This window comes from Gouania willdenowi, chromosome 6 (assembly GCF_900634775.1).
Source record: "Gouania willdenowi chromosome 6, fGouWil2.1, whole genome shotgun sequence".
NCBI classification, from domain to species: Eukaryota; Metazoa; Chordata; class Actinopteri; order Blenniiformes; family Gobiesocidae; genus Gouania; species Gouania willdenowi.
This window is the reverse complement of record NC_041049.1, coordinates 57,617,051-57,637,699: the sequence shown is the minus strand read 5'-3', so window position 1 is coordinate 57,637,699 and position 20,649 is coordinate 57,617,051. Positions and strand designations below refer to the sequence as shown.

General features: G+C 38.3%; 1 protein-coding gene across 3 annotated transcripts in view; it reads right to left on the bottom strand.

The window, feature by feature from the left end:
• Positions 1-20,649, bottom strand: part of hydin (HYDIN axonemal central pair apparatus protein) — a 68,655-nt gene that overhangs the window by 8,290 nt on the left and 39,716 nt on the right. For all 3 annotated transcript variants that reach the window (XM_028448832.1, XM_028448834.1, XM_028448833.1), the window contains exons 35-80: positions 20,539-20,619; positions 20,249-20,398; positions 19,857-20,096; positions 19,623-19,752; positions 19,433-19,534; positions 19,168-19,335; positions 18,729-19,093; positions 18,536-18,610; positions 17,917-18,100; positions 17,666-17,804; positions 16,216-16,402; positions 15,766-15,900; positions 15,468-15,629; positions 14,636-14,827; positions 14,307-14,486; positions 14,020-14,198; positions 13,745-13,927; positions 13,535-13,651; positions 13,291-13,450; positions 13,039-13,211; positions 12,733-12,931; positions 12,492-12,585; positions 12,256-12,349; positions 12,019-12,172; positions 10,671-10,750; positions 10,394-10,549; positions 10,113-10,203; positions 8,924-9,128; positions 8,579-8,808; positions 8,325-8,473; positions 7,761-7,977; positions 7,551-7,656; positions 6,829-7,065; positions 6,546-6,688; positions 6,205-6,429; positions 5,960-6,111; positions 5,246-5,340; positions 4,880-5,096; positions 3,371-3,568; positions 3,154-3,280; positions 2,035-2,200; positions 1,815-1,959; positions 1,519-1,726; positions 890-1,111; positions 535-704; positions 240-438 (exon numbers count right to left, since the gene is read on the bottom strand). In XM_028448832.1, coding sequence (XP_028304633.1) covers positions 240-438; positions 535-704; positions 890-1,111; positions 1,519-1,726; positions 1,815-1,959; positions 2,035-2,200; positions 3,154-3,280; positions 3,371-3,568; positions 4,880-5,096; positions 5,246-5,340; positions 5,960-6,111; positions 6,205-6,429; positions 6,546-6,688; positions 6,829-7,065; positions 7,551-7,656; positions 7,761-7,977; positions 8,325-8,473; positions 8,579-8,808; positions 8,924-9,128; positions 10,113-10,203; positions 10,394-10,549; positions 10,671-10,750; positions 12,019-12,172; positions 12,256-12,349; positions 12,492-12,585; positions 12,733-12,931; positions 13,039-13,211; positions 13,291-13,450; positions 13,535-13,651; positions 13,745-13,927; positions 14,020-14,198; positions 14,307-14,486; positions 14,636-14,827; positions 15,468-15,629; positions 15,766-15,900; positions 16,216-16,402; positions 17,666-17,804; positions 17,917-18,100; positions 18,536-18,610; positions 18,729-19,093; positions 19,168-19,335; positions 19,433-19,534; positions 19,623-19,752; positions 19,857-20,096; positions 20,249-20,398; positions 20,539-20,619 — 7,581 coding nt within the window. The remainder of the gene's footprint in view (positions 1-239; positions 439-534; positions 705-889; positions 1,112-1,518; positions 1,727-1,814; positions 1,960-2,034; positions 2,201-3,153; positions 3,281-3,370; positions 3,569-4,879; positions 5,097-5,245; positions 5,341-5,959; positions 6,112-6,204; positions 6,430-6,545; positions 6,689-6,828; positions 7,066-7,550; positions 7,657-7,760; positions 7,978-8,324; positions 8,474-8,578; positions 8,809-8,923; positions 9,129-10,112; positions 10,204-10,393; positions 10,550-10,670; positions 10,751-12,018; positions 12,173-12,255; positions 12,350-12,491; positions 12,586-12,732; positions 12,932-13,038; positions 13,212-13,290; positions 13,451-13,534; positions 13,652-13,744; positions 13,928-14,019; positions 14,199-14,306; positions 14,487-14,635; positions 14,828-15,467; positions 15,630-15,765; positions 15,901-16,215; positions 16,403-17,665; positions 17,805-17,916; positions 18,101-18,535; positions 18,611-18,728; positions 19,094-19,167; positions 19,336-19,432; positions 19,535-19,622; positions 19,753-19,856; positions 20,097-20,248; positions 20,399-20,538; positions 20,620-20,649) is intronic.

The following is a 20,649-nucleotide window of genomic DNA, read 5'->3' as shown; positions in this document are numbered from 1 at the left end:
GGGGCAATGGGCGCAGGAGGGGGTTTAAAGTTCACCTTCGTTCAAAGTGGGGAATACCCTTAAAATTTTGCGAACCACTGACTAATAGTGACTCCACGGGGTTATGCTGACTCTGAGGGGTTATACTAAGGGATTTACTGACTCCGAGGGGTTCAGCTTAGCCATTTTTCCTCTGGAAATGCAGTTTGTCGAGTATGAATTTGATATTCTAGTTGACTAAAACAAACAACTCTTCTTACCTTTATTTCCATGCCTTGCCCCAGTATGTCCACCTCTTTTGTAACACAGCTGTTTAGGATAAAGGGAATCTTTGCATTGTATTGTCTCGCTTCATGAGGATAAAAAGTAAATGGAACTTCCATCACAGCACCAGGGGACAAGATGTCGGCCTGGAAGTTCATTTTAAGGAAGGTAGTGTCTTGGAACGGGCTTTGGATGCTGAAGGAGTCAAAGAATGAACAGAAGGTTTAGTTCGATTACTATGACATATATTATCATATATTCTTTGAATATAAATAAAAGACTGCCAGAAACCTGATGTCCATTGTGCCATTGTTGTTGATCATGAGGGTGTGAGAGGGTGGCACAGTGCTTGGGCCATGTAGAAAGCACGTGCCAAAGTCGTGCTTTGTGAAGGAAAAATTAAGAATTGGCTCGACAGCCCTGCCTTTGATACGAAAGGTAAACACTGGTCCAAGTCTCACCTAACGAAGGAAACCAACAGAACATTTTGAATGCAAATTTAGGTAATATTACTGCAAAAAACATACAAAAAATAGTACATTTGACTATCATTAGAAGTTAGTGCAACAATTGTTCTTTTCTTGCAGTTGGATCTTTTTTCATTTCAACTGCTACCTCTGTTGAAACAAGCTCTATTGTGTCTTACCCTGACAGTCATTGTGATATCCTTAAGGATGCAAACGCTTCCAGGACATAAGAAGAGTGACGATTCCAGCTGTTCTCCAACATTAACAAGTGCATTTTGGGGCTTTGCCTGGAGATATTGCAGCAGTTCTTTGGGGCCCGACAACTCAATGTCGACTTCCTGATTGAATCTTGCCAAATTCGTCACAAACAGCCTGAACACGCCTTGCTCTGTTATTCCCACCTGCGAAGAGTAGATGTATATTATTCACTCCCAAAAAGCCAATTCTGACGTGAAAAGCGTAGATGTAAAGTTACAAGAATGGAAACATTTGTTATACTGCGTGGCAAATACAGAGTGGCCAAGATCAAACTTTCTTTGAAGTTTTATACATAAGGCTAACATTGCGTTGTCATTATTATGACATGACACCTGTCATAAGCATGAATAAGGTCAATGTCAGCCTCATGTATAAAACTTAAAATAAAGTGTTTCCATAAAGTGTAGGTATAGAATACAAATAATAATAAAAAAATGAATAAATAAATAAAAAACAAATCAATTACTAGACATTACATGCGGCCCCATTTGAATTCCAGGTGATCCCACATGTTGAAAAATCCCACAAAGTTAAAAAACCCTGCACTAACCTTTCCAAAGTCTAGCGTCTCCTGTTGGTTGTGATCAATCTCTTGCAGGACACCTTTTGACTTTTCAACTTGAACAGAAGCTCTGACGGTGAATCCTTCTGCTTTGACAGGCAGCATTAGGGGCTCAGACTTTCCGTTCAGCTTTAGTAGCATCCTAAAACCCACGTAGCCCTCATGGGAAGGTCTGAAGGACACTGACAAAGGCAACCTACAACAACAAATTTATGTCAGTTGAGACATTTTATGTTTTTTTCTGCGGCGTGTGATGAGTGCAAAGCACAAGAGAAGCTCTGTACCTTTCTTTAGGTGCAATTTTGCCAGACATTGGCTGCAAAATGAGGCTTTCCTGGTCTTCAGAGAGAAGAGACGACTGTATGACTGAGAAGGAGAAGGATTCCTCCTCTTCATTCACAACCATAATTTGTTGCTCCACTTTGTGACCTGTGGACATTCACACATTGATGCTTACACATATGAAACATTAATTTTAGTGGAGTGTAAATCTATATTATTTACCAAGAAGCAGTTCTCCAAAGTCAAGATGAGGTCTATCAAAATAGACGAGTGGTTCTTTTGAGGTCCCCACACAGAGGAAGGGAACAGACAATGACAGAGTCTCAATCATGAAGCTCCACACTGACTCCACTGTATCCAGCTGTTCTGCTACATACTCAAAGGAAACCTGCAGATGTGAATGGGCATTAGTTACGGCTATCAGCTAAAACAACACAAAGTGAAAATATTAGTTCAAACAAGGAAAAGAGGATAAAATACAATTACATTGGAACATTGATGGTATAGAAATATTTAAAGTTAAATGAGCATAGGGCAGGATTGAGAAATCAGACTCCATAGTGACGCCACAGTGGTTAGTGTAACTGCAGCCATCAGCCAAGCCACCACGGGACACGCATCCAACAGATAATACTGTGGATAAAGGATGGATACCCCTGACAAGACCTGACAGCACCGGACGGGTTGGGTTCAGACAGATATTTAGAACTGGTGTTTGGGTTCGGTCACATAGTGTCGTTTGCGCGCAGTCTGAAGGGAGAGCAGTAGCAGCCACAGCTGATGTTGCCCTGAAGAATGCACAGTGAGAGCTGTGATCCACGGGCCAAGGAGAACAGTGCAGAGGACAATTTTAAAAGAATGCACTGTTTCTTTTACTGCACAATAACATGGATTATCCTTATCTTTGCTACATGGATTATGTAAATAGATCCGGTGGGTCTCTAGCGTCTCTTGTGTTTCACTTTCTCTTGTTCCCCGTGTGCTGATCTGATGTTGACATTAACAATTGTTTGTTAATAAAATCGGTGCTTACCAATTAAAACAAACGTAAATATATTTTTCACTGTTGGGTCGTACTCGGATGACAAAATGTGGCCCGATCCACACTCTAACTGACACAGTTATTTATTCATGTTCATTGACTGTTTACTGCAAAACCTGCGCACATGCCTCTGCGTACAACTGTGGCACCAAACAGTAGTTTAGTCCACTGTGCTGGTCCCCAAGCCATCTTTTTCATGCATATAGGAGGAGCTTAGAGGAGGTCTTGTTAGCTTTCCAACACTGCAAATTAACCTTTAATGTAAAGACACTACCACATCAATAAGCTTTGCCACTTACTTCAACTCTCTGCCCTGATAGGATGATACCAGAAGTGGTGAGGCAGCGGAAGTGGCTGCTACCTCTGTCTTCACACCTCCATTCGAATGTGTATGGCTTTCCAGTTGGATTCAACACAGTAAAAGTTCTGCAGAATAAGTTATGCAAAGTATGTTGTTAGCAAGAGCTTGCACTGTAGTGATAGCATTAAGGAGTGTATAACATATATTTCTCTAACCTTTGTGATGTTGAAATTCCAAAAGTTGTAAACTCCAAAACCTTGGTTTCAGGGTCCAAAGAGCTGATAAACTCAGAGCTACGACGGTTTCCACTGAGGTAGTCAGAGTCTTCCAAGTCAAAGTGGCAGTGGGGCAACAGACTTTTCCCGCTCACTGAGATACTTGGAGAAAGGTCCCCATCCTTCAAATTGGGAATACTAATAGGAGACAGAAAAAAAGATTTATACAGGTGTTCTCTTTGTTCTTAGGAAAAGATAGGCAAGTAATAAACGACACTATAATGTACTTTGCGTTGATTAATTATTGTCAACCATGACTGCCAATATTTTATGTTAAGTTATATATATTTTATAGAACAATGTTATACCGTCATGAATTAATATTTTCTATGGTGAATTTCTGGCAACCACCACTGTCAGCATTTTACCGCAAATTCTATGAATTGGCAGGATTAAAGCAGAACTAAGTAACTTTTTCACCCTAACAAATCCTTCTCATAGTCCCTGTAAGGGTAATACAAGTGTTTATGGGGTGATTGGGGGGTCTTTCATCTCCCCCTGCAACTTTCCTGCCTCCTACCCAGTAGCAAGACCTACAGCTTTACAGCAGCCCAATACAAACTAATGCTAGATTATGCACACGGTTGTCTACAAATTCACTTTTCTCAAACTTAAATTGTGGCGTAGCCAGCAAAAAAAGGCAGAAAAGACCTTTGTCTGAGGAATGGAGCAAATCCATGCAGTGACAGCTCAGCAGCAATCACACACAGTCTTCGCGGCGCCGCAACGGCAGTGTGTGTGATTGCGCAACAGGCATGCACACACACTTGCAACCCAGTATTCCATCAGGCAGCACACACACAAATATCCATCCATCCATTTTCAGAGCCGCTTTGTCAGCACACACACACACATTTCCACACTCCCTTCTGTATTACTCCCACATCTTTCATTCATTTTACGTGTCTCTCTTCCTCATACTGTTCACATGGGACTATATGTGTGAAAGCACCCTTAGTGTCAGTGTTGTATTAGGATTTTTCAGTGATCGGTTGCTACCGTCTTGTGAGAGCAAAGGTGCGCATGTAGCTGTAGGGTGGGGCAGGCGGCGGGGGGTGCGGAGTTTTTACGACAGTGACATAACCAAAAGGACCTTTAGGGGGAGCACTAAGCGCAAGTTACTTAGTTCTGCTTTAAGCTAAAGTTATTTGCAATGATTGCAGTACTTTCTTGGCCAACTAGAGACAAATCATTGGAAATACTAAGGAAAACACTAAATAACTATTGTATAGTAGAAAACATGTTATTAATTGCAACGCAGACCTGAACTTTTTGTTGTTTTTTATTAACTTTTGAAGTGTAGTGTAATTAATACCAATTGTTCCTTCTTGAAATAGGAAAGCTAAAAAAAATCAACATTAAGCGTTTTCCCAAAAATGTCAACAATAAGATCACTGCTAACGATGTAACTAAAAAGCTAGGGTGTCTTCACGAGTCCATTTCACTTACCTGCAGACAAGCATTCCCTGAAACTGACCCACTTCCAGGGGAGAGAAGCGTATCCTGAAGTTCTGCTCTGTCGCAGGCTTTATGACTCCAAAGCTGGGCTCCACGTGAAAAGGAGGCTGCTCAGGGCTTCCCATAAAATGAGACACAACACCTTCCAGAGCGCTGGATGGAGGGGATCCAGAACCTGCAGCACTACTGCTAGGTTGGGGGGAGGAGCCTGCATATGACATGACATAGTCTCATTTAAACCAAGTTGTTTGTTCCTCTCAAAGATTTCAAAGAGTTCAAAAAACAACTAGGATAAAGAAAAAATATTCAAAACAACCCAATGTGATTATTTGCTCAAACAAAATGTTTTTGTTTTACCTCCTTGTTCACACTTTGCTTTTTTGCTGCTTGAATCCATCACGATTTGCCAAGAGAATTCCACATCCACACTGCCCTTATTAGCTATCTGCAGTCTGGTAGAAAAATTCACAAGATGAACACATTTTTCCTTCAGGTATCAGTGGTTTACAGTTTTACTGTGCGTACCATACTTTACCATAATATTTACATCATAATATTAAAACATCCTTTTGCACCATTTGTATGATGACTATATGTATTGGTAATTAATTAATTATAAATTCTATTAAACAGCATTTTATTTCAAACAAAAAGTGATTGATTCTTAAGTTTGCAAAATAAAAATGAAAAAAAAAAAACAACAAAATCCTGTTTCTAGATTATGTGATATTGCCTGTGAGCAATTTGTGAAAGATTTACGTGAAAATAATATTGGTGGCATTTTTTTATACATAGAGACTTTTTGACTTGTAATTTTACTGGAGATAGTTAGCATTGTGATAGTCATATGTACATAATTATTTATGTCCCAATGGGTCAAAGGAACCAATTTTGAGAACCTCGGTCCAAAGGAGAAATCACTTCATTATTTTAAACTTGAAGCCACTGTGGCTATTTCTAAAAGCACAATATGACATGAGTTTTGTGAATTAGTATGCTTGTTTTGTGCTAATGCTGTATTTTCTTCATTCAAAGTGATACATAACATGTTGAGTAAAGGGAATGACTCACTCATGGATCCTGGTTTGGTAAAGCATTGTGTCCTGGAACTGGCTGTTTTCTGTGCTACAGCTGAATTTTGCATAATCACAAACTGCGCTGATATACAAGTCCATCGTCCACACAGAATCCTTAACCACAGAACAGCTGGGCTCCGGAACAGTCTGTATCACCAGCATATAGAAAATTCAACAGATAGATTATCTAACACGAGCTTTATAAACAATATATTTTTGTGATGGAAAGATTCATTCTACCTTTTTCATTTCAGGGTGCTGTGATGACTTTGAAACCTGGTCTGTAGAGGTGAGCCGCTGCATCGCCCTCGGTCGATCATCCCAGTCATGAACCTGATCTATTGGCTGCCCAAACTCTACTTGACTAATCTTACACTTCACTGGTTGTCTGGTAAGAGTCACAGGCTTATTGGAAGTAAAGGTAAGCTTTACCTCTTTAGAACAACCAGCATGAAGGTGCCCCACCTAAAAAACAAAGAATAAAGAGACAGGATTCACCAGGTTTTTTAAAGTTCAGCAATTTTTCCTTGTTTTGTACAGAATTGCTCATTTAGCACCTTTTGAGAGTTATAGTGACTCACCTGTGGTAAAAAGGTAAGATGAGGGTCCACTGGAGGCCATTCAAACTTAATTGCCTGGCTGCTGCTGTGGTTGGTCATGATGAAATGCTCTTGGTATGAACAGCCAACATAGCAGTCTCCAAAATGTTGCACTTGAAAACAATCTATGATGGAGAAAAAGGTCATAGGAGTATCAAGTTGGCAATTCATATGTCTGTATAAGCTATTAGATGATTGTCAATGACTGTGTGAAAACCAATTTCCCCTCATATAATCCATTCATTTTCTGATTTATTTCACATACCTCCTTCATCAAGCTCATCCACTTCCTGCCGTGACCTGTTGACGTTTACTAGAGATACGATTTCCTGGTAAGTTTCTCCTGTGACTGGGATGGTAATGTTGTTGTACTGGTTGTCTTCAACCTGCAGTGATATTGTTGCCTCCACACTTTGTGGTGTGCCAGAGCAAAAGCTGACCTTAAACTCTACTGTTTCATCAACATTTAGCTTTAGGGTAGCTTCATGCATCATCTCATAACCTGTGGAGAAAATAGAGAAATGCCACTTAGACTTTACCCATGATGTCCTACTTAAATATAAAAAAAATGTGGTTGTGGTTTAAGGGGAAGATGGTGTAAATTGGCAGCCATGCTTTTATTTTATCTCCCCTTGCCCTTGAATGAATATACTGATATAGATACCTGTCCAGTGTACCTATGTGTTTAGTATGAATTAATTGTCTGTTTTATGCTTTCTATTTCTTTTATGAAACAGCATCAGAAACTGTTACACTACATGGGTCATCTGTAGCATAACAACTTAATGTATGTATGTTTGTATGTGATAATGTATGTGCATGAGGTAATATTCCTATTGAAAACACTGGGATATTGCAGCAGAAGTAGTAACTGGTTTAACATAAAATCCAGTAAAAACCGTGGTGTGTAAAAGCCTTAAAGCCTATATTTAACATCCGTTATCAAGTCTTTATATTCCTGCTCAGAGCATATGAATAAAGTCTTACCCAAAGTTGAGGCATCTTCCACTTTTGTAGATTTAACAGAGCAGCTGTTATTGGGAGCAGCTAGAAAGTTGAAAACACCATGTTGATCCTGCATGGCAATATGAACCTTTATGAAGAAAAAATAATTAAAAAATCAGAAAACATTATTGTTTAGGAATTCATCATAAAAATGGCTCGACTGATTGACACAACTCAGAGATTTCTTCTAACCTGCGCAGGAACGTTCCCATCATTGTGCAGCACCAGTGCTATGGTTTTGCTGAATCCCGCCAAGATTCTTCCAAACTGAAGCATTGGGCATCCTTCACTGGTTCTCAGCACTGGACGTACCACACAAACACTAGGTAGAATACCGTTTCCCGTCAAGGTAAAGTTCAGCGCCTTGTTCTTTGGTATGTGTGTCCGTCTGGTTCCAGCCGTGGAAGATCTGTGCACCCGTCCAAGAAAATAAGACATGTAAACGTCTCATAGAAAACACAAAATAAATACAGTGATGTAGAATAATTTTTAGTCAATCTTGGGAAGTGATTAAAGCAATTGGACTTGAATTCTTGATGCTTCAAAGATAAACTCTTTCCTACTAACACCCAAAGTCTATTCACTTCAAAAAACAAACTCTCAACTCATCAGTTCAGAAACAAAGATGTTTCTGAAATGAAAGTTTTTATGTATTTACAGAGAACTTTAAGCAAGACCATTTGCCTTCTTTGTTTTGGGGTGGTAATATACAGTACATAATATGATTGAAGGGCAACCCTAAGTGAATGACTTTACCTGCTGGACCCTTCGATAGTTGCCTTAAACACACCACTGTATAGCTGCATGGATTGTGGTGTGAAGGTGACTACAGCAAAAGCATGAGACTGAGGGGGAATAGTCATCGTTGGGGTCGACAGATGAAAACCCTCCACATTTTGTGATCCCTGTAAAAAAAGAAATCTTACTACAGCAGTCTAGAATACAACTTTTTGGTACGAGTTTGAGACTTATATCTTTGTATATTCACTGCAGAGTTTTCAAGGTCTTACCTTTGATCCAACAGCTTGAATAGCCATGTGAAGCACACACAAGACCTTGCTGATATTGGTTAGTTTAAAGCGGGCTTGAGCCGCATGCCCCACCAACACGTTAAAGACAAACTCGTTCTCATCTTGGATGTAAATTCCTTCAGCGTTGCAGAACTGTTTGGATGAAAGCTGGCTTCTGTTGTTGCACAGATAGTGCTCCTCGAGGATTGAGGCCATGTCTAAATCTATAGCTAAGAGTTGGATAGGAGCGTTAGATTCAATAGATTCAAGTAACTATCAACATGTAGGCAAAAAGTTCTGACTTAATCTGGTTCAGACTATTAAAAACAATGGAACTCATCCTACCTGGTTTGCAGACCTCAGCTAGAAGTCTGTAGGGAATGCCATCCGGATGGTCAGATGGGTCGCGGTCAATGATGTCTATAAGCAAACCCCGATTCCAGCTGCCTAGCTGTTCGGCAACACAGTCCACCTGCACGTGCTGCTGAGTCCCTGGTTGCAGTATCCCTGAGCAGGGAGCCACAGAGAACACCCCCGTATTGAGGCAATTCTGGGGGACAAAAAGAGCAAAACAAGATGAAAAATGAAACCAAAAGACGTAAAGCTCATTAACTTTGTCAAGGGAATTATTTTAGTGCCATTTTAGTGCTCTTTCCAATATGTAAAATATATAAATGCGCAATGATATCAGCACGTTATCGGGATCGGCCGATATTGGCTTTAAAATTAAGTTTTGGACATCGACCATTATGTCAATATAATGAACTGATAGAAAACCAGGCTCTGCTTTCTTAATCAAGCCATAGACATCATAAATGTAGACAGCTCATCACCTGTGTAAAGGCATGAATAAACTGCAGGAGTGACTGTAATCAAACGGAGGTAAGAGGCACGCAACAATCTCAAAGTAGAATTATTCACTGAATTTGCCGATTTCCAAATGTTTTTCTTTTTTACATCACACATACAGTAGCTATGACACAGAATGCTTGGATCTTGTAAAAATGCTGTTTATATCACTTGAATACTAAATTTATTTGGGTAACTGTTTTAAGTAGGATAAGCTGCAAGTACATTATTTATTTTCATGACATACACAATTATTTCGCACAAGGAATGATTACTGATGTTCATTCATGATCATTTCCAGCTTTGTCTCTTTTCTACATTTGCCAGCAATGATAAAGGGTATGCAGCATAATTATTTATGTTAATTTCACTGCAGAAACTAGATGATCTCTGCAATTAGGTGTGAAGGGCAAAATATCAGTTATCGGCCAAATGAGTTGAAAAATATTGGTCTATTGGCACAAAAATTCAATATCATGCATCCCTAGTATTACAATAAATGACAAAACATTATAAATCATTTGTTTCTCATTGAGGTAGATATGCTAACAAAAGCAACAATGAAATGATGAAATTATATTAAGTATCAAACAGCTGGTGAGCAGTTTCTGCGGAAGTTCAACCTTTTTTCCTGTGTCATGGAGGAAACATGAATGACACCATCATTGCAATCAGCACTCCTCACCTGTATAGAACCCCTGTCTCGCTGGGTGGACTCTCGCTTTCCTTTGATGGTGGAACAAGTGGATCCCCCTGAAAGACTGTCTCTAGCACCCCTGAACAAAAAGAGAATGTAGTGAAGTGTGTTCAAGTTGTTCTTTCATCTTTCACAGTATAGAAGTTTTTGTGCAAGTAGTGAGTAAATTATCAGGTACGCAATTTTTTGAGTAACTTGGAAAATAGTCCTTTTTTTTCCCTTTTTCATTGAAAAAAGTAAAAATTCATTACACTTTGAATTATTTTTACCCTGATTTTTCGTCGAGGTTTTGGTCCGACGGCATGCGGAGGATGGTGAAATGGTTCTCTAAGTCTCCGGTGTTTTTGATGATGAAGCTTTGGCTTTTCTTTGAGCCAAAGGCCAGGGGACCAAAATCCATGTCACGTGAGGGTGTGATATCATATCTGCAGGGTGGATCACCAAAATTTGTGTAACCAATAAATATCGTGTACATCAGATCTGGTCTTACAGGAAAGTAATCTTATATTGTTGCATATAAAAGACAAAAATAAATCAAGATTTCACCTGGAGAAAACAGACTTGAGTGAAGCCTTGATTGCTGGAGTAGCAACGACTTCTCCTTTTCCATGCTTAGGGTCGATGACCTGCAAGAGATTGATTCTATTAGTATCAAGAGTGGATCTCTTAATCATTTATACACAACCTTTAGTCAAGTCTCAAAACGCTGTCACTGTTAATCAGATTAAATTGTCAGATTTGTTGTTCAGTTGCAGCTAAAAATCAAATTTAAGAGGCAACATTAGATCATTAAGAGACAACTTAAAACTTAGTTACACAACAATCAGACCTGTAACCACTAGTGGGGAGTGTACTTGTCTGAAGCCACTCATTTATATAGATCCTAAATGTTGCAAATAGTAGTACTAAAGCTATGATTGATGCTTTTGGTTCCAAAAGTAACACTTTAAAGCTCTACTTAAAATGTGTCTTAGCCAAATCCAATAATGGCCCAATTTAACCATTAAAACTAGGGATGTAACGATTAATCGTAAGGCAGTTAAAAATCGATTCATAGGTATCACATTTCACATTGATACTCCGAAAATTGAATCGCAGTACTTTTTTTTAAACAGCAGAGGGCGCTATATATTTATCCTTCTCGTCCAAAAGTGTTGGCGGCGGGTGGAATCTACTACTTTCTTTCTGGCAGCTTCTACTCTTAAACATGTTCATAAATGATTCCTTGCCCCTTCAGCACTGAAAGAATATCTGTAATATTACGTGAATATCTGTAAAGGTCACGTTTTTCTATTAGCTCTGTCTGCTAGCATAGCATCTCTTCTTCACTGCTAGATTAGCTGCATGCCAACCGACCACTGGGGGACCACGTAAATACAGTGCAGACTGTTTTTTTTTTTTTTTTTAAAGTCCAATTGTTAAGGCACAAAATACATTTTCAGTTGCACTTTTAAAAAGAAAAGGAACTATTATGTAATTTTGCATTGTTTACTATAGAACCAGAATTTAAATTAATAGGCTTCTTCGTTTGTATTATTCCTTTATTTATTTCATTCAAGATTTATTTTTAGTTAAATTGCATTGTTTTGAATAAATTATCAAGGGATTATTTTGACAATGAAATATAAAAGGAAAATAGTACAGTATTTTCTAGTTCTTTCCCCCCCCAAAAAATAAAGGAATATTTTTCAGTCATCATTTGTCTACAGTTCCATTTTGTAAAATAAATCGTGAGAGAATCGTATCATGAACCCAGTATCGTGAATCGAATCGGGATGTGAGTGAATTGTTACATCCCTAATTTAAACTAAGTAACAATGTGAGCAAAGCTTATCAACATGATAATAAAAATAATAACATTTCAGGAATATTACAGGCATAGTCGTGCACACACCTTGCAATATAGGATAGTTTGGTCATATATATTGACTTCTCTATCGGGCTTGCAGACGATGAGTACTGATGTGGGTTTTCCTTTAGGTAGTAAAGTACCAGACTGAGGAGATACTGAGAATATGGAGTCCAGTTCTGTCCCCGCAAATGCCATCCTTTGAAAACCAGAGCAAAGAAAATTATTGCATGTGAACATACAAAAGCTGCCAAAAAAATCTAAAGCATTGTTTGAACTCACTTGAAGTCTATGGCATATTTTCCACAGTTTTTAATCATGAGAGACTGTGTGGCCTCGTCGAACACTTTGATGGTTCCAAAGTCATGGAACCCATCTGTAAAAGGCAGAAGTTTGTTGTTAATTATGCATCAGACTTTTTTTGTGTACAGTCATTTCTGCACATTGAAATTAAAAAAAGAACATAGGGAAGGTGAACTTTGTGACAAACATTAATAATAAGGTGATGTTGACTTTACCTGGTTTTATCGCCAGCTGAATTTCATAGGCTTCTGCAGTGACCTGAATACTTTCTGTTTGCACAACTCCCAAAATGTTCCCCACATCAGACACCTGAAAAAAAGCAGATGACGACAATCACAGATTAAGGTAGTATTTACAACTACTTGAATTAAGTCAATAGTCTGTTTATCTTCTTATGTTTTGTTTAGTTTTTTTTAAAATTTGAGAACCAGGAAGTTTTTAGTAACATACGCCTACCTCAAGATGTAGAGTTTTCTTGATGGAGAGCTGCTTCCTGGACTTGAAGTATACATTTAAAGTCAAAGAAGAGTATGGCGGGATGACGCCCTGATCTTCAGGCACCTTGAATTCAGAACCCAGCTCCTCCACACCCTGCAGTCTCCAAGATACCGGGACAGCAGTCATATTAACCAGATCCAAGCTGCGGCTGTCCTCCCTAAGTGTGTGTTTTATTGAGAAAAAGTAGGAATATGTAACTTGTTACTGTACACAGAAAGAGAAAGTTCAAATTATTTATGCGTTACATATCTCATAGCTGCATACCTGTGCTGCAAAATTCGGTCAAAATGCAGCTTCTTTTTCTCCAGCACCAACTCTGGCCAGACACCCCAGCAGGAAACGTTGATGATCACAACTTCAGAATTGTCCTTTACACGGCAAACTATGCTATCTCTCTCTTGTCCCACTTGAGTCGGATAAGCCATGACTGTCAACTCCTACCACGAAAGAAGAAAGATCACACATATGATATATAGTCTTCTCATTTCAAATCAGTTCAAGTTAGTCTTTGAGTACCTTTTCCTCGTTAGGTTTAAGAGTCATTGTTGGAGGGTCCAACAAATACGTAGAGGCCTTAGTGTCGTGCTGAAAGCAAAACTCGACTTCAGCCTCCATGACAGAGTTGTTATGAATGACCAGTTTTTCTGAGTTCTCGGGGTACTGGCTTTCCTTGTATCTAGAAGAAAACAGATTCATATGTGTAAATAAAAAATGAAAACCTGACAGAAGCATGACAGACTGTTAACTGCCATTCACTCACCGGTCTCTGCTCTTACTGCAGACCAAAGGGCCAAACTCAAAAACACTGGAATTGATGGCATAAGCCTTCTCAAGTCCGTTTGTTTCTGCGACTTTCTTACTGTGGGCAAAAATTGTTCTGTGGAAACGAGACATAAAGATAACATGAATACATTTTGCTAAATAAAAATTCATATAAATGTATATAATGTAACTAAGATTGCAGACATACTTATAATCTTGACTGATCGATGGATAGGTGCTAATTCCCCTGCAGGGAAGGTGGTAATGTTTTTGAGTGCCCAATAGCTCAAAGTTGAAGGTCTGTTCAAAAGTCCCTGGTGACTCTGAGTAGAACCAAATCCCAAGAGTTACTTCACCACCAGCAGGCACAATCCAGCGAAACTTTGTCACTCTACAAGCAAAAAAAATACATACATAGAATTTATCAGCAACAAATGAAATAAAAACACTGAATCAATTATGCGAAGTAAATCATTTCCATACCTTTGTTTGCCTGCCAGCTCCAAGGGTTGTAGATCTTCGTCAATTACTTTGGACTCATCCAGTGCCTTTAAATTTGTCTTGCTAGTGGATTTTTTCTTTCCTTCTTTTCTGTTCTTTTTTTCCTTGTCCCTTTTGCTGCTGGCTATGGGGCTTTTAGAGGTAGCTCCTTCCTGCTTATCCTTCATTGAAAAAAGTTGTAAATTTAATGATTTCTACCGTATAGTCCAATGCATTTTGAAATATTTCTTTATACTTCCATATGTCACACATATACATATTCTAATTACCTTTTCTGGTGAAGCTTGTACTATCACTTCTGCCTGTTTTTCCTGTGCTGGTTGGATAAAGGTGAAACAGCTTTGTTCAATCTTAGCTTGTTCTCTGTTTTTTGGGAAAGGAACAATCGAGAACGTAACGGGAGGAAGAGCCAGTAGGTCACGAGGTCCCAGTCCCAAATCATTCAGCACCTAAGAAAAAAGAAGAACCATTTATGAATGGTAGAGTAAAATATCTTCATACTCTAAGCTATGTTGATAGGTAGAAAAGGACAAGATTAATAACATTTATGCACCAAACAAAAACAAAAAAGAAACTACGAGTAAAACTTTTGCCTTACTTCTTCTTTTGGAGGTAGGGCGCCAGATTTGAACAGCTGCTGGACACTCAGGGATTTCTTTTCCTCTACATTCAGTACAATAAAGGGAACAATGTCTGGTGGAGACACCTCTTCTTCTGGGATTACAATTTGACTGGATGATCGAGACATGGTTTTTCTGTTGCCTTTCTTACTCTCTTTGCCGCTCAGGAACTGTACACAATGAGAAAAGAGACAAAAGAGCTTAGTTTCAGCAGTAAAATCTCAAAAAGTTTCATAACACGATGCTACATGGTTTAAAAGGATAATTGACACGTCCATAGGGCTGCTCAATTAACCAAAATTCGATTACGATTTCGAATATTACACCCAATTACAAAATAACATAATCGAGAAAAAAATATTATGAAAAAATATAATATTATATATATTTTTTTTGCACATTATTCATTCACTAAATAAAGCAAACTCACTATTACTACTCCGCCCCTGTCAAAGCTAAAGCTAGCCTGCAGGCTAACACGAGGAAAGTTGTTGCTAATGCAAAGACACATCACATGCAAGAAGTGTTGTTTTGTGCAAAAGTGAAGATACTTGATTTTAGAGTTTGAAGGACTTCATTTATGTTTAAAGAATATATTTAATGTTTTTTTGTACAAAAAATAAATACATTTTTGGTTGACAAATAATTGTTTGAATAATCGTGATTTCAATTATGACTAAAATACTCATGATAATCGAGCAGCCCTACATGATCATGTTTTTATTATTTGTTATTAAACATATTGCCTGGTCCCTGCACTGATCATTTTGGGCACCATTGTAAATCAATGATAGAATACAACTGGCTCACTTTTTTCTTTGTAGGTATAATATCTGTCCTGGGTGAAGCTGCTTCCCTGGAGATAGGAGACATCAACAAGCCCTGGGAACGGTCCCAATACTGCAGGATATGGTTCATCTGAGCCAGGTTCTTCTCATATTTAGTGAACTCATGCTGCAAATCATCGACATCCTGCAGGGAAGGAAAAAAAAGCCAGAAAAATATAAATAGTGCTCATTAATCAACAGAATGTTCCTTAAATTTCAACGCCCTGACTCTAAATGACTTATATATACACCAGTACACACGCAACAGATCAATGGCTCACATTTTCAGAGATTTCCTCTCCACCAAGATGACCATTCTGACCCATTTGTTCTTTACTACAATTCTCTGAACCAGTCTTGATTTGGTTCATTTCTGTGTCCTCGCTTGGTGTCTTTCTCTTTGTGCTTTCTGTAGTCTGTGATCAAGCAAAGAAATTTATTTATTCATAAAAAGCACAAAAACAGACAAACAGTAAAATAAATCTGTATATGTACAGTGGCTTCAAATATATGGACTAATGGAAGAAGAAATGAACAAATATATTATTGCATTGTCAACAGAGAAGATACAATTTGGATAACATTTTCACACTGTCTCTTTAAGTTAAAGAGACAGTGTGAAAATGTTGTCAAAAGACTTTAACATTTACGGTAGATTGAAAAATATTCAATTTGAATAATAAATATACTTGAATTCCATATGTATCTGTTTGTAAAATGACAGGTGGAACCTTGTTGGTGACGGAGTTCTTTCTTCCATTCAGAGTTTCAGTTGAGTCTTTTTTCTTTGTAGATACGTCTTTACTGTTCCTTTTTCCGTTCTTTTTACTCTTTCTCTGTAAGTCTTCCTCACTCAGTCTCTTCATCTCAGCCTGTTCCATTTTTTCTGCTTCTTCCTTCTTCTTCTTCTCAAGCTCCCTAACACAAACAAGTCACATTTATTCATAGAGGACATTGGAACATTGGTTCTAGATCTCAGAGTTCACATGGTTGAAAACATGATGTCCTATTCAATCCCTGGAGAGTTAATGCATGGCTCGACCAATTTTATTTATTTCCCAAACAAAAATAGTCGAGGTGTCATCATCTAGCTTTGAAAAAATGATAACAAGCCACTTATTACAATGAGTATCATTACACTTATTTATGTATTTGTTGTTTTTGATGATTTTTAAGTATTACTCATTCTTAACTCACAGGATTCCTATTGACAAAAATTAATATATATTGAAAAAAAACAAACTGCTGATGTGACCTTCATTACAAATGATGTTGTCACCACTGACCTAAAAGTAAACCAAGCAGACATGATCCTAACAAAGTATAATATAGTGAAAACAAAAAGACGTGATCAACATCCGCCGCCAGATTGGTTGTCATTATAACTCACAACCTTTTCCTAAATGTCCTAAATCTAAGAAGTTAGATGTATACATAAGAAAATATTATCACATCTTAAACGATTTGTAAGAAAAGCTGGAAAGAATAATTGTGCACTTCTCATTTTCGGACTCCATCAAGGTATTGATACCCCAAAGCCTGAAGTCACACACCAAATTTGGTTATTCTATCTTAAACGGTTTCTGAGAAGAGCTGTCCCCTTTGAAGATACCTCGAACAGAGTAAAAAAATGAAACAAGAGCAATAACTCCAGAAAGAATAATTGTGCGCTTCTCATTTTCGAACTCCATCAAGGAATTGATACCCCAAAGCCTCGCACCGAATTTGGTTTATCCTATTTTACAGTTTCTAAGAAAAGCTGTCCCCTTTAACTCAGACGAACGCACGGACGGACAAGCTCAAACCCTTCACACTTTGTGGCGGGGGATGATAAAATCAATTTTGTGAAACAAACGTAAAACTAAGATGTGTCTTGTTAGGTTTAAGTTATTAGTGTTGCTGTTTATATACTAAATATTTCTGAGTGTTACGGTGATTAAAGCTGTAAATAAGAGCACCTGAGTAATAACTCATCTTATTTTATGAGATTCTTCAAATATATTGAGATTTCTTGCCTACATACAGTACATGACACAAATTGATCGCACAAGCAAAAATCAAACTTGTCTACAAACATTGGACACATTAAAAAGATATTTCAAATAAAAAAAAAATGAGCTAATTAGATGTAATAGTTAGGCATAGGACAACTCTTCGAAGAAAGACTTCCCTTATAAGTACCTGAGTTTCCGCTGCTCAAGTTTTTTAACTTCGATAATTCTTTGCTTCTTCTCTTCTGGGAGACCATCAAATGTCTCTTCATCAAAATAATTTAGTAACTCGTCGTCGCTCCCATCAGCACTTGCCTTCCTCAGGGCCTCTGAAATGCAGACAGCCACATATTCAGTGTCTTCATTCATGAGATGAAACACCAACCTGTTTCCATTTGCCCACTCAGTTGAAGACAATTAACATTTGTGTGCTTTTTTTACCTTCTGCTTCCCTCCGGGCTTGTTCGCGTGCCTTCGTTGCTGCATACGAGTCCGATATGTTTACTACGTAGATGTGTTTGCGCTTCTTCAGAGCCTTGAGAACAACTTGCAAAGTGGCTGATGGGGATTGAGTGTAGACTGAGTCCAGACCGTCAATCACAAGCCCACAGTAACAGTCGCTTGACTTTTTATCGGCATAAAAAAACACAAGGAACAAAAATATGAGAAACAATGACGCAGATACAGAAAACACCAAACTCTAGGCCACAGACTCAGACTAGTATACAGAGTTTTTGTCATTTATATTATCTATATTTAATATTTTATTTTATATAACTGAAAAATCAATCCCCTATGCTGGACAATGTATCCCACTCTCTCCTATGAGCAATATGTTCCTTCAACTCAGGTTATATTTATTTATTAATCATTTTATAGAATATAGTTCTGTTCTTTCCTTGTTTTCGTAATTTTTTCAATCTGACTCTGGGCCATGCACAAGAATTCCATTGTACCTGTTCTTTTTAACAGACATATGGCAATAAATTCTATTCTATTCTTTTTTCAGCTGAATTCTTTGGTCATTAAAGTAAATAGGATGCTTTCCTAGATATTTCACCTGAAATCTCTCTGCCAGGATGTCGACCATTATCTGTTCCGATAAGAGATCCTGTAGTGAGGTCAAATCTCCACCCTGAAGTGCATCCAATGTGTGGGGGAAAAAAACAAAAACAAATGTGTAAATACAATCATCTTTGGGGTTGTTAAAAATTAGAACTGCATTGGCAAAAAAAGTATTGAAAATTATGTACCAAACACGAGGCGATGTTCTTGGTAATGGTGTCCAGATGGGCCTCAGGATCCTTTTCTCTGCTGTTGTTTTCGTTGTGTTTTGCAGGACTTTCCTCTGAATCAAATGAAGCTTGAGCTGGATTTGGATCAGGAGGTTTTGAAGACTCTACGGGTGCTTCGTTTGTGGCATCTTCCACATCTTTGTTCTTATCTGACTCCTCAGTGATTTTCTTAGCATTCTCTTCAGCAGCTTGCTGAAACACCTGTCTGGCTGCCAGACCAACAGGTGAAAGACCATTTAGAAGAGCATCTGAAACCACTGAATCGATACTCAGACCCACGACATCGTAGAGCAGACCCAGATCGGCGACTGTGCTCTTCTTGTCTGGAAAGACAAAGGTTAAATAGATGATTCCTGTTTGATTCCATGATTCCAAAACACGACCTTCTCTGTCTTACCTGTTTGTGGCGCTCCGTACACAATGATTGCAATGCCTTTGGAATTACGAGCAGCCAAACCCTCAGGAGACAAATCCAAACCCATGTGGATTGCCGTAGCCCTCCAGACTGGGTTGAGCTCTGATTCTCCCCATCTCTCACCGTTTGTCTGTCCGGTCAACTTTAAAACTGATTGCAAAAGAAAAAGCATTTTAGGAAAAAAATATGTTTTTGAATGCAGGAAAATATTATCATGCACTATTATGTATCTAAAAAGTGTCTTTACAGTTCTCAGTCGCTTTTAAACCCGTGGGGGTCACTAGATTGGCATCATTTTGTTCGGGTTGATTTTCTTCCTGTTTGTCTCTTTTTTCCTCACTTTCGTCCTCTGCAGACAATACAAAGCAGACTTTTAATGACATACATAAAATGTTATATATATATATATATATACTGTCAGTAGATAATGTCGCTACCATCATCTTTTTGCTGAGAGGAAATGTCCTTGTAGTAGTTGTGTAATTCTTTGGGTAGACCTTCACCAGGGAACCTGGGAGGAAGCAGCAGTGTGTTGTTTTCATCATAACCTGGCATCAGACGTAGGATCTGCATGAACAATAGAAGGGAAAAAATAAGGAACAATCAGACCAAAGAGGATAAAAACAGAACAAAAAGTGTCTCAAATTGGTATATTTTACAATCTAATATACCTTTTCGTCCTCCAGGTATTGATTGTCAAACTCCAGAGAGTAGAACTCAACGGGGAAAGTGCAGGGGTTTCTGACTTTGATCTCAGCCATCACATCAGTGCTGAGAGGAAGGCAAGGCCTGAGCTCCAGTACCTCTGGACAGAACTCCAGTTGTGGCTCCACACCCTGACCCCGAGCTGTAATCCATACCTGCTGAGTGCTCTCTGCAACATTGACCAGTAGTCTCCTGTCGTAAGCACACTGCACAACATTCATCTGGTTAGCAGTCATATACTGTATCTTTGTACCAATAATCTGTCTTTGCAAATCATTATTACAATAAATGCATTTGTGCAAAAAAAAAAGATTTTTAAAGATGTGATTTGTAGTTTTAATATATGGAAATTTCTTACCTCCTCAATAGGGCTGAAATTAATTTGGATATTGACTTGTTCGCCCACAGACAGCATGCCAGAGGAGGGAAACATTTCAAACACAGCTGGAGGTGGTCGCTGCTCTGCCAGCAACCTTTTACGCTCATAAAAAGGCAAGAATTTATCCACCTGTGGGGAAACCAGAAGTTTGTCTAAAATATCTTCGAGAATGCCTTGATTTTTTTTGTTGTAATTGCTTAAACAAGAGCTGTTTAAAAAAGATTGTTTTGATTATGGACTTTGAAAATGTAGTCTATTAAACATGTTACCTCTTTGAAAGGTTTCACTTCCTCAGCCATGTTCCACTGACATGGCAGAAGCCCATGGTTAAACAGCTGTATTGTCCTCATCTATTGGAAACAAATTGAAATACAAAAGAT